Here is a 13,775-nt window from a genome sequence, read left to right as displayed (position 1 = left end):
ACCCTCTTGTTGGTTTTGGCCAAGTCCGTCCTGATCAAACTGACATCAACAGCCACTGTGTCAATCTTGGAGGCCAAGGTTTCACACTGCTGGCCCATGGATGACTTCATGCTTGCGATGGCGCCCATTACATCTCGCAGAGTCAACTCCTCTGTTTCTCGGGGGCCACCTCCGAGGTCCTCCGGAGTTTTGCCAGTCCCGCTGGGGGAACCCTTGGGGCGCGTATATCGATCCATGATGTTGGATTGAGTGGCACCACCCCGAGACGTGCTCTTGGTCGTCCGTTTATCGCTTTCAGGTTTGCCCGCCATATTGAGCTGTGCGCCCCAAAGGGGCTTTTGGGACCTGGTGCGAATGGCTCCTCACGGAGAGAAACTGCGAAAAATCAAAATGCAGGGCGCCGGTTAGGAGCAGTTGAGCAAGTTGTCTCATGGACTGGCAAGAACAAAGGACAGCCGTCTTTCAGCGGACGAGAGCAGGAAAATCGAAACCGAAAGTAGACCAGGGGTGGCAGTCTCGTTCCATCCGCCGTTGTTGTTCAACTACCCCCCGGGTATTTCGGATGCTCAAGTCCCAGGTTGTCCCACGGTGTAGGCCTTCAGGCGTCAGGACGGAGTATTTCAGGTGTCCGGCGTCCGATTCAATTTTTGAAAAGGCCAAGTAGATCAGCAGAGTTATAGCTACAATAACCTGTCGTTAAAAACAGGATCCGTGACAGGATAGATGTAGGAGGCGGCGAGGGTCTCGGGAGCTCTCAGCTCACGCAACCATCTTGGATGCGCGCTAAGCTCCTCCACCCATTGTGAGATTGTTGATGCCTCTGTTTGATACAACACATTTCTAAATTTGTGTTATGGTCCTTCTAAATGCTAATGGGAGGTTGCTTTGAACTAAGGGCTTAATTCAGGCTCCGGAGAATTGACTACCATCCGTTCGGGTGATGGAAGACTTAAAGTCCGCCACCCTGACAAAAGGTAGTCTACATTATTTAGAGATGACGGCCAGTCCAGCGATTATCTCTGGAACCACTATCAAGTTTGCTAGATGGCCACCAAAGGTTTTGACAGCCATGCACCAAACTATAAAAAAAAATTCAAACTGTTTTTATTGTTTTATTATTTACAAATCATACTCCCAAAGTAGCAGTTTTTTGTTTAAAAACTAATAACCCGCACAGCCTGAGGGTTTTATCCAATGGTGTGGGGGCTTATTATTTTTTATTATTTGTATTTTATCCCTAACAGAAAAAATAGAAGACCTTCTACTCTAATGGAGTGGATTAAACACCCCCAATCTGCCACTCAGGAGGTGCAGCAAGAATGTTGGAGCTATTACGGGTTAGGGGCGGACCCAATGCCTGAGCGGGTCGCCTACCACTTCTTTCTTTTGACCATTTTTCCATAGTTGTTAACCCCCCTCCAATCTCCACTTCTTTTTTTGTGTATATACATTCCCTTGTGTCTTGTTTGCTTTCTTCCCTCCTAGAGGGGAAGGCAGAAATTGTGTTTTGCTTGAATGGGGAATAAATGCTCCTTGCCTGGTGGTGTTGTTCCCTTCCCTTCCTGATGTCTATTGGATGCATTGCTGTATGGGGATTGCGGTCCTGGGATGATCCCCAAGCAGGGATGCACTAGGAGGAGGTACCTATGAAAAGGGGATATTGTTCCCTTTCCAGTGGAGCCCCCTGGCTTGAATCGGTGCTCGGGATCTGAAACACCCAAGCACTGATCAAAGGGAAACCAGTCAGCAATAATTGTGCTGACTGCTTTCACTTTCAATCAGTGTGATGTCAGCACACTGCACTTTTAGACGATTTCCTTTCCCGCTGTTCCTAAAACTAGTGTTAGAGATTGGGTTGGTCAAGGTGGACTATCTCATTCTCTTCTGTTTTAAAGAGCATTGTACTTAATTATGTTTCCCCTCCTATCATTGATCACAAAAAATGTTCACACCAGAAGGATTTTCTTTAGTAATGTGGTGGACAAAAAGTTCACATTTACCGTCTACTGAGGTAATGAGCCGAACGCTTTGCCCACTGTATTAAAGCAGTTAAGAACTGGGGAAACTCATGTCAAGCATTCCATTTTAGAAATTGTAAATTTTTGACATAGAATGAATTGCAATTTACGATTCCTTAAATGCAATATACTAAAATTCATTTGGTAGAAGTGGTCACAATTTGTGCACTGACTTCTACCTAATCCTTTGATAGTTTGCTAACCGACCTTGAGAATGGGGAAACTCGTAGACACACCACATTTCAAACCGTTACCCTTTTTTATCTTGATCTAGGTGTTAAAGGCTCAATTGGAGTGGCTGGTTTCCAGGGCATGAGTGGTCCAAAAGGTAGACCAGGATGGAAAGGATCCAAGGGCACCATTGGCAGTGAAGGCTTCAGAGGTGTGAAGGGTACTTCTGGTCTTCCAGGTTTCAAAGGTATGACTCTTAATATATTGTTTTGAAATGTTGCTTACAATTATGACACCATGCTTGCACACATACTCAGATTTTTGACTAATGCATTAGAGTCAAACAAGTCTACTCAAATGAATGGTCCAGTTTACAGCCAAACAGAAGTCTTCAATGGCTGAGCGGTGACAAAACATTGATCGCCATGTCTTCATGAACATAAAAACAAGGCACTGGCCTTGAACTGTAGTATGTGGAATATTACCACAGAATCAACATTGTTCTCAAATTACTTTAGTCTGTATATGTTTGGTTCATCAAAGCCAAAGATACAGAAAATCACATTGAATAAGTGCTTTCACAGAATGTATGACGTTACAACGCGATCATTTAGATCGCGGTACGTTACATAGCAGTTATTACAACGCATGTCATTACAACGACTTACGCTAGAGGCGCTGGACTTAGGAATAGCATGATTTACTATTCCAACTCCAGTGTGTGTAACAGTAGGGAAGGTGTTGGAATAGTATTCCTTAGTGTAGAGCGCCACCCAGTGCAAGTCGTTGTGACGACTTGCGTTGTAATGACCGCAATGTCATTGTATTGCGATGTAACAACAGCGTTGTAAAGGTCATTCTCCACTTTCACAGGATGTCTTGCAATCAACAACATTGTATAAAGTATACAAACAATATTAATTTTGGGGAAATCAAGCACACTTTGAGTGGATGTCCTTTCCCACTACTCAGAAAGTCAGTGCTAGATATTTATTTGGTTAGGGTGGAAGTATCTCTTTCTCTATTCTCCCTTACAGAGCAGTGTAATGCACTGCAACACTCAAATGCTGATTTCATCCTATTTCCATAATTTTCATTGGTTTGAAGCAAGTTTCATCAGTTCCAACAATGAGTCTAATTCTCAGTTTCCACTTAAAGAGACCAATTGACAGTGCAGAGATTTTCGCAAAATTATGTAAGTATTGTGCCGGTTAGGGGATTGCATTACATACTGCTGCCTGCATGTTGTTTGATGTCATGCTCAGGTTTTGATGTACGCAGGGTAGCCCTCCATTGAATTAATGAGTGAGGATTTCTAAAGCGCACTGATAGCCACTAAATGTCCCGCTGGTGTTTCAGGCAATGAGACCCAGTACAGAAGAGTTATGAGATGGGGGGGGGGAAGCAAGTTGTTAGCTTTTCCATGCATTGGGAGTGATGTGAGGTGAGTCTGAGGTAGGTAGGGAGTGCATTTCACAACTTGGGAGCCAGAAAAGATAAAGTGTGGCCATCAGCAACTGCAGGAGATACAAGAGACGGCTGACAGGTAGGCTGAGGATGAACGAAGATTCTGAGCTGGACACAGAGCCAGATAAACCCATGACAGAACTAGGAAGTACCAAAGAGGATAAGGTCAGCCTGAGGGAAATTCCAACCCTAGATTTGAACACACTCTCCAGACTTTTCACATCAGTGAAATCAGGATCACTGTGCAACCCAGCACCCACACATTCACTGCACAAAGTCAAAGAGGTGATTCTACCAGCTTTATTGGAAGTAATCAACTCATCTCCTAATAATGCAATAGTATCATCAACCTGGAAACATGCTATAGTCAAAGCACTTATACAAAGGACAAATCTTAACCCGGAAGTATGGAACAACTACCGGCCTGCCTTCCTACTCCCCTTAACAAGCAAAGCTCTAGAAAAGCACATAAACAAGACCCTTACCCACTTTCTGGCATCCCACGAGATCCTACACATCTCCCAGACAGGATTCCGACCAAACTATGGCACAGAGACAGCATTACTTAAGGTCATGGGGAATCACGGAAAGTGCTTGATCTCGGAGGTACAGCGGCAATCATCTTGCTTGATTTAAGCGCCTCATTTGACACGGTAAACCATGGCATTATTCTGGGCAGACTCGAGGAGGTGGGAGTCACAGGCAAAGAACTAGCATGGTTGACATCATTCCTGACAGACAGAACATTCCAGGTATTCGAAGGAGAAAATACCTCAAGAAAAATCCTCCTAGCATGCGGGGTACCACAGGGCTCATCGTTGAGCCCCACCCTATTCAATGTGTACCTAAGATCCCTGGCAGAGATAGTCATTCCATATGGGGTCCAGATAGTGACCTACGCGGATGACACTCAGCTAGTAGTAGCCCTAAACCAGAAAGAAGAGTATAGTTGACCTGGAATCCTGTCTGGGAAAGGTGGCCACCTGGATGGACCAATCATTTCTGAAACTTAAGGAGGAGAAAACTGAATTAATGATCCTTAGCAATATGACCGAGCCACCCCAAAACTGAATTGGCCAAGCTGCCTGGGCCTTGCCCCAAAACCCAAAGACAGAATCAAAAGCCTAGGAATATGGCTAGACAGGTCACTAAATCTAGATCACCAAGCGGTCCAAGTAGCAGCGACCTGAATGGAATGCTGCGACAACCAAGGAAAATACTACCCTGCTCCCGGAAAAGGCTCGCAGAACAATGGTCCAAGCATTGATACTGCCTCTGCTGGATCACTGCAATTCACTATATCTGGGTACCCCGAAGACTACTATAAGAAAACTTCAGGTGGTACAGAATTGCGCACCCAGGTTGCTACACAACATCTGCAGAAAGCACTCAGCTAAACCAGCACTGAAAGCGCTACACTGGCGACCCATTTCAGAACGCATAACATTCAAAGCGCTCTGCATCATGCACAAGACACATTGGGGCACAGGTCCTAAAATCAACCACTCGCTAATGTCCTTTCATCGGCCATCCCGCAGCCTTAGATCAGCCAATCTTTTCCAAATTAAGGTCCCCAAAATCAGCAGAACCCTTTCAGGAGGACGAATGTTCGCATACAATGCAGCGATCATTTGGAACGCACTCCCAATCGAGCTCAGATCAATGACCCACCATTTGACGTTCAGAAAACAATTAAAACCTTGGATCTTTGAAAAATCACAGTGAGAGTGGAACCATCTTGTAGTCACGCCTAGCGCTGGGATGCCTAAGGGTAGCCATGCTCTCTATCAAGAATTATCTAACAATAATAAAGATGAAGTTTCTGCCTGATAGAAACAGTGCCACTGTTATAGATGGCACAATGAACTGCAATGTTATACACCTTTTAGATCGATGCACTGTATCAATGCAAATTTATTGGAGGTTCCGAAATTTGAAAAAGCTTACACTAGAAGCAGAGGGTTCTCTGTACAGGTGGCCGGTCTTTGAATCTTTGGAATAGCTTGCCAATCTCACGTTGGTGCATGGACAAAATATTTAGTCTGAAATATTGGATGCAGAAATATTAGAGAAAATATATTGTGACACAACAATATTGTGATGCAGAAATATTGTTCAGTCAGTCAATCATTATTTATACAGTGCAGCAAATCACCTGTGAGGGTCTCAAGGTGCTGAATTTCCTTGTTGCTTCGTGGTGATCTCTTCATTTGATCAACCAAGTCTTAAGGCCTTCCCTGAATTCCGTGAGCGATCAGGCTGTCCTGAGGTGCAGGGGAAGGTTTTTCAGTGCAAGTGGCGGCACTGTGGAACTCCCTGCCCTTTAAGATTCGTTCGGAGCCTAACATTCTGCACTTTAGGAAACTCCTGAAGACGCATTTGTTTCCTGTGTAGTGACTGAGTCTGAGCTTTCCCTTCTTCGTTCTGTTCAGCGCCGGGATGCCCCTGGGTCACTGAGCGCGCTACAAATTTCATATAATAATAATAATAATAATAATAATAAGGTCGTTCCAAGATTTGGCCTCCAGGCGTGAGAATGAATGTCCTCTACTGTTGCCTCAGCGGATCTGGGGGTGTTGGTGTCAAGAATATTGTATTTGATATATGTTTTGTTGTTTATTCAATAAAGTTTACATTGAAAGTTTATACGTTTTTCAATTAATAGGGTTATGTTTCATATATGTTATGTGTTTGAAGTGAAGTACTTTCCCTACTGCTGCATAGGCTGGAATGGGAATTGTAAATTTTACCCCTCTGGAGTCCACCACTTTCTCTACTGTTGCACAAACTGGAGTGGTAATAGTAAATGTTACTTCTCCGAAGTTCAACGCTTTATCTACTATTGCACACATTGGAGTGGGAATAGTGAATTTTACCCCTCTGAAGTCCAACACTTTCCCTACTGTTGAACAGACTGGAGTGGGAATAGTAAATTTCCCCCCTCTGAAGTCCAACGCTTTCCCTACTGTTACACAGACTGGAGTGGGAATATTGTATATTTTACCCATCCAAACTCCAATGGTTTCCCTACTGTTGCATAGACTGGAGTGGGAGTAGTACATTTTACCTCTCTGGAGTGCAACACGTTCCCTCCTGTTGCACAGACTGGAGTGGGAATAGTAAATGTTAGCTCTCTGAAGTCCAACTCTTGCCCTACTGCTGCACAGACTGGAGGGGGAATCGTAAATATTACCCCTCTCAAGTCCAATGCTTTCCCTACTGTTGCACATACTGGAGAAGGAATTGTAAATTTGACCCCTCTGCAATCCACCACTTTCCCTACGGTTGCACAAACTGAGTGGGAATAGTAAATGTTTCCTCTCTGCAGTTCAATCCTTTCTCTCTCTGTTGCCTAGACTGGAGTGGGAATAGTAAGTTTCACCTTTCTGGAGTTCAACACTATCCCTACTGTTGCACAGATGTGATTGGGAATAGTACATTTTACCTCTCAGAAGTCCAACACTTTCTGTACTGTTGCACAGTCTGGAGGAATGGTAAATGTTAGCTGTACAAAATCCAACTCTTTCCCGACTGTTGCACAGACTGTAGGGGGAATAGTACGTCACCCCTCTCGAGTCCAATGCTTTCCCTACTCTTGCACATACTGTAGAAGGAATTGTAAATGTGACCCCTCTGCAATCCACCACTTTCCCTGTTGTTGCACAAATTAGAGTGGGAATATTAAATGTTTCCTCTTTGCAGTCCAATGCTTTCCCTTTATGTTGCCTAGAATAGAGTGGGAATAGTAAATGTTACTCCCCTGCAGTCCAACGCCTTCCCTACTGTTGCACAGGTTGGAGTGGGAATAGTAAATGTTCCCCTCTGGAGTCCATCACTTTCCCTACTGTTGCGCAGACTGGATTGGGAATTGTAAATGTTACTCCCCTGCAGCCCAACACCTTCCCTACTGTTGCACAGACTGGAGGGGGTATTGTACATTTTACCCCTCTGGTGTTCAACACTTTCCCTACTGTTGCACAAACTGGAGTGGGAATAATAAATGTTTCCTTTCTGCATTTTAATGCTTTCCCTCACTGTTGCCCAGACTGGAATTGGAATAGTAAATGTAACCCCTCTGGAGTCCAACACTTTCCCTACTGTTGCACAGACTGGAATGAGAATGGTAAATGTTTCCCCTATGGAATCTGTCACTTTCCCTACTGTTGCACAGACTGGAGTGGGAATAGTAAATGTCACCCCTCTGAAGTCCAACACTTTCCCTTCTGTTGCACAGAATGGAGTGGTAATATTGTATATTTTAACCCTATGAGCTCCAATGGTTTCCCTACTGTTGCATACACTGGTGTGGGAGTAGTAGGTCTTACCTCTCTGGAGTTCAACACTTTCCCTACTGTTGCACAGACTGGAGTGAGGATAGTAAATATTAGCTTTCCAAAGTCCACCTCTTTCCCTACTGTTGCACAGACTGGAGGGGGAATAGTAAATGTTACCCCTCTCGAGTCCAATGCTTTCCCTACTGTTGCACATACTGGAGAAGGAAGTGTAGATTTTACCCCTCTGCAATCCACCACTTTCCCTACTGTTGCACAAACTGGAGTGGGAATAGTACATTTTACCCCTCTGGTCTCCAACACTTTCTCTACTGTTGTACAGACTGGAGTGGGAATAGTCTTGAAACATGTTGAACTTTTAGGAAAGCAAGTACATGACATCCTCCTTTCCTAATCCCTCCCTTTTTAATCATATCGACTAGAGACCAGAATAAATAGGATACAACTACTAGTCAGGTATTTTTAAGATATACTCCAGCACAACCCCCCACTCCTATTTTTAGCACAATCTCCTTTATCATTACAAAGTCACTTAAGTGCTCCTGCATAGTACAGAGGTTGCAGCACGTTCTGCTCTGTAGCAGAACGGGATACACCTGATGATGAAGCATGGGGCAAGGGTGTCTGCGTTTGGCACAGGGCTGCTGTTTGTGTGCCAACGCAGGGGATAAAGACAGGAATGCACCGTATCTTGTAGATACGGCCTATTCCTACCCACTTATTCTAACGCACGGCAGCACATCAGGAAGGCTTCCTATGCTGCCAAGTGTCAAAATATAGTAAATAAGGCTCATAGACATGAGTCCGTTTCGTGGGTGATAGCTCCCAGTAATATTTTTTACTGGGCTTTGAAGTAGCTGTCTGACTAGCGATTTGTATAATAATGGATAGTTACTCGCTGTGCAGCACAAACTGTTTTGAAAGAGATGGCCTGGGTCAAACTGGGAGAGGAAAATAGGCATGGGCACCAAAATAAAAAACGTGCCTGTTCGAGAATCAGATATCTAAAAAAGTGGCCCATATTTGCAAAGTTTGGCTGTTTTGAGCTTGCAAAGACATGCTGTATAGGCGTTTTGCAAGGTATCTAAAACTGCATGTATTCTTGCTTGCTGCTGGCAATGTTTGTGGTAATGTCAGAGAAATCAACAGTAAAAACACCAGACCACAAAACAGACCCCAAAAAGCCAAAGAAATGGACCACACACTGATCTGTCAGAGAAGCCCTTCTGGCACTAATAGGTTGCCTTACAAGTCTGTCTGACTGTGGCAGTGCCTATTTGTCACTGAGTGACCAGAGCTTCTAATGTCACTTCATGAAAGTACATGTCTATTTTATCAATGACCAGGCCTTCGTTTTACAGTCTGATGTGATTGCATGGGATGTTTTTCAGGTGATCGCGGTCCAACAGGCAAGAAAGGAGTACAACCAATTCCAGAATCCCTTACGATGGCAAAAGGTCTGAAAGGAGATGGTGGCATTCCAGGTGAAACAGGGATCTCTGGACAAAAAGGTATGAATGCACAGTAAATGGCGAATTGGAAGCACTGCATTTGTTTTTCATCAACGGCCCGTTTGTGCTACAGCTAATCAGTTATTCTCAAGTCAATGCTTCAGTCTCACAGTCCTTTTCAATACAAGGGAGAAATAGTAAGTTGAATGAAATCAGTAGAATCAAGTGTTGAGATGTTTGTCATCCGGTTTCAAGTTTGTGAACAGGTTACACATAGATATCTGTGGGAGATGCATTAATCCACTGAGCTATCACACTGTAGTGTTTAAGTTGCTTTTTTTATCTGGAAATCATCCACAAATATAGCAGACCTCTCCTATTAACTACCAACTCCTTGACCTGTATCATTCTCCCTTCCCTATACTAGAGGGCAAATGCTTGTCTCACGTTTGGGAACAAAAAACATCCAACCTCTGTTCAAGAAACTGGTTCTCCATATTGTGTATTTTAAAATATGGATGGTGAGTGATCCAGCGCTTGGCCAACCCTCTCCCCATTATTATCCGATAGACCTTTTTTGACGACTGAGAGGTAAAGGGAGTTAGCATTTAATCAAACAAACTCGTTAACAGTGCAACCCATTTGGTTACACAATAAGGACTAGGAATCAGTGACTTTAGTTAAGAAAGTTTATTACAAGTTAGCAGTCCAGTTAAGGTAAAAAATAACTCAATGCCATGCTGTAAAGGTACAGAATAACAACTGTATAAGCCAACCATCTAAAGAAGTCCAGGCGCACCAGAATAAGGCAGGCAAGGAGTTAGTCACAGCAATGCAAAAGATCAATAACAGAATTTGATGCTCAGAGTAGAATTTGTGGTTCTCTCTCTTCCATATTTTGGGTGAAGGCTAAAATCATCTATACGAAGTCCAAACTAAAGAAGAAGGTTTGAATCCTAAAAGGATCTAAAAAATCTAGTAAATGCAGAACATTAGGAACATGGGGAACAGTGCGGGAAGGTGTCAGCATTTCAGAAGGTTAATCAAGTGTCTTCTTGGGGAAATGAGTGTTAGCCTAAGCCACAATCAGTAAGAGTCTAAGGGAATACATATTGAGGTCTACACCTCTCAAAGTCCAAAGGAAAGTGGCAGATCCTCAGACAGTGTGAACATCAGTTATTACCTGGAAAGTCTCCAAAGCAACACCCCTCCGTTCGCATTATTAGGGGAGCCATTGTCCTTTCTATTTTCACGTTGTGAGCTGCAACATTCACCAACTATCCTAAGCTGAACCTGGGAACGATATTGTCCTTGGTTAACTGAGAGCCTTTGCAACATTAATAAATGGAAAATTTCAGTGGATGCTCTGACTCTCCGTGTTCCTTGTCAAGGTTTTTTTCTTAGGCTCTCTATCGTGATTACAGTTTTACATCTATTCTCAGACTAACAGACCAGAAGAATGTACCTGCAAATGGAATACAGCACATACATAAGGATTGTGCAAACGACTCGCCAGCCCTGGGGGTTACTAAAATACCAGCATTATTATTTGCAGACTCCACTCTTTCGGTGTCGAAGACCCCCAAGGGCCTTGACAGTTTGCTTGACAGGTTTAGTTTATTTTGCACAAGCTATGGGCTAGCCATGAATGCAGATACAACAAAATGTATGGCAATCCATCCCCATAAACAATTTTGCTGAACAGTGAGGATGGGAGGGAGACAATTTAGAGAGAGTTATAGACTGACTATCTGAGCATTCGTCTGTCTAGTACCACTTCAGGGAACAGCCAGAATATTAAGAGTTGACTTCTTCTTAAGCATAGGATTGCTGCCACATTGAACTTTGCAAAAAATTCCACCCAATGTCTCCACTACTGAAAATTTGGAAAGCCCAAGCTGTGGCCCTGGTTATCTATGGTTCCAAACTTTGGGGCTATAGTAATATTATATCCTTGGGGATAACTGGAAAAAAGTTCTTGAGGGCAGCGCTTAAACTTCCCCAAGGTATGCCATTGATTTTCTTTAGAATGGGCCTGAACTTTCATCCAATAAATGTCAAAGTGAGACTAAGACTTGTCTTATATTGGCTGAGATTATGGCTGGTCCCTGAGCTGGAATGCGCAAAGCCATACAAAGTGACTTTGTGTGGCTTCGTAAATCTCTAAAAAGATTTTGCATTGGGTCTGTGCCACAAAAGTGGCACAACCCCAACGCACAATCTTAGTAATTCTGCCCCAAAGTGCATCTCTTATCTACAGTGCCAGCAAACCTTCCCTCATCTGTTCCTGTCTCTACAACTATCTCAGCCAATCTGAACTCACCAGCATGCCAGGCAGACGCTTTCATAAAATCTGTTCCCTCTCACAAACAACTCTCTCTCTCACACATTTCAGATGTCCACGCTGTTTCTTTTCATAGTTACATAAGCATCGAAAAATAATCTGAATGCCCCATCAACTAACTTAAACTATATATACATACATTTTGATGATAATCAGACATACCAAAGCATGGTCTGTGCCTTCAGTCATTTTATTTCCAAACTCTCTCCAGTAATTACATAGGTGGTACACCTGTCAGGTGTGTTGATCCAGTCCATTTTGATTTATTTCTGATACTTGCAGTATAGAGTTCCCCTAATGTATTCGGGTCAGTGTGAACCAGAATGAAAAGACCAAGGACCAAGACGGATTTGCATATCGTTGGTCCATGTCTGGACTGAAGGAATGGGTAAAAGCATGGCACAGTAGAATGCAGCTTCAGCATCTACCAATGACTGAGACTTTTGTGAGCAATCCACCTAACACCTTTAGTTACTTAGGGATGTTATACTTGCACCACTCATAAGATAGCTTAAGTTCTCTTAATTTAGCTGTGTTAATGTTTCAGATTTAAAGTAGTTACCTCTTTCTTTACTACACTTATAAATGTGATGTTTAATAAAATATATATATATATATATAAAAAAAATATATATATATATATATAATTTGTTTGCGTAAGTGTGATTCAAAGTCTTGTTCAGGTTTCTTGTAATACATGAAAATGTTAATCAAGCAAACAGAACAGCCTGCCGGTGTCACTGACGTCTTCCATCTTGACGTGTGTTTCTTGCAGGCACTAAAGGGATGCCTGGAGTCCCAGGAGAGTCCGGATTTCCCGGTTTGGCCGGAAAGCCTAGTACTGTAGAAGGTGAAAAGGGTGATGTTGGTCTTCCTGGAGTACCTGGTCAAACGGGCACACCTGGCCAGGCAGGGCCTCCTGGAATGAGAGGCTTCCCCGGATTTTTAGGAGACAAGGTATGTATTTAACAATGTGATAAGTTTAGGCCTGAACAAAATACACTGTTGTTGTCTGTTGGCAACAGACAATTGGCCGCCATGACAGACAATTGGCCATGCTTCACAAAAACAATAATGCCACTTTTGCCTAATCAATAATTATTTGGAAATAAATATACCTACACTTATAAAACTGTACCAGTTCACCATGTTGCAAGACTCTGATTGGAACCAGTTGTCTAGATTATCATTTGCTATTAATGGTGCTCCTGAATATTGAGTAGGAAATGATGTAGTACCTTAATATTGTAGCCATAATATCAAGTACAAAAATATTGACCAGCAAGTGTGCGTTTTCTATATCGAACTCCACATCTTTGTACCTTGATTATATATCTTCAAGGTACGGCGATGTGGAGTCAAGTATAGTGAATCTATGCTTCCCTATAAAAAAAATCCAGGATTTGTAAAGCTCGACAACTCACCCGTGAGGGTCGCAAGGTGCTGAATTGTACGCATGGGGAAATTAAGGGATTTGCCCAGAACCACAGTATGTTGACGCTGACACGAGGCTCAAACCTGGTTCCCACCGGCCTTGAAGTGTGCAGCTCAGGCCGATATGCCACATCCTCTTCTCTCCTTCTTATTTGCGCTAACCTTTCAATATTTATGTCCTCGATATTTTGGCTACAATTTTAAGGTAAAACAATAGTCCCTACTCGATTTTCCAGACTGCAACCCTTTGACTAAATTTGCAAAGCGGTGAGTTCAGCTCTCTGGCCTCATGGTTCTGCATACTGGCTGCAAGCTGGTCACCAAATGCTCTGTTGACAAGCTTAAAGTTGTAACCAAGATAGTATTTACTTTCGCGTAGACTAAGATTACTGTTACTTGTGTGTTTTAAAAACTCATAAAAGATTATTACAGAGATGTGATATGATATGTATGTAACCAAGAGCCACCTGGAATGATGATGGATGTCAAATTACCAACATGCTGGGAGTAGCTAAAGTGTTATCCTGCACCCCTTGGCCCAGATGATTGGCAAACATTCCCTCACTTTTCTACTTAGCCTCTTATTAGTTGCTGATAA

At 43.0% G+C, this 13,775-nt stretch overlaps 1 protein-coding gene across 1 annotated transcript in view; it reads left to right on the top strand.

Annotated features, from left to right (window-relative positions):
- The window catches only part of COL4A2 (collagen type IV alpha 2 chain), a 656,575-nt gene that overhangs the window by 530,598 nt on the left and 112,202 nt on the right, over positions 1 to 13,775 (top strand). Inside the window, exons 32-34 of the mRNA XM_086934754.1 lie at positions 2,293 to 2,436; positions 9,340 to 9,459; positions 12,519 to 12,700. Of these exons, the coding sequence (XP_086790880.1) occupies positions 2,293 to 2,436; positions 9,340 to 9,459; positions 12,519 to 12,700 (446 nt within the window). The remainder of the gene's footprint in view (positions 1 to 2,292; positions 2,437 to 9,339; positions 9,460 to 12,518; positions 12,701 to 13,775) is intronic.

This window comes from Lissotriton vulgaris, chromosome 8, assembly GCF_964263255.1.
Source record: "Lissotriton vulgaris chromosome 8, aLisVul1.2, whole genome shotgun sequence".
Classification (NCBI taxonomy): Eukaryota; Metazoa; Chordata; class Amphibia; order Caudata; family Salamandridae; genus Lissotriton; species Lissotriton vulgaris.
The sequence above is the reverse complement of the archived record's forward strand: the minus strand, read 5'-3'. Positions and strand labels throughout refer to the sequence as shown.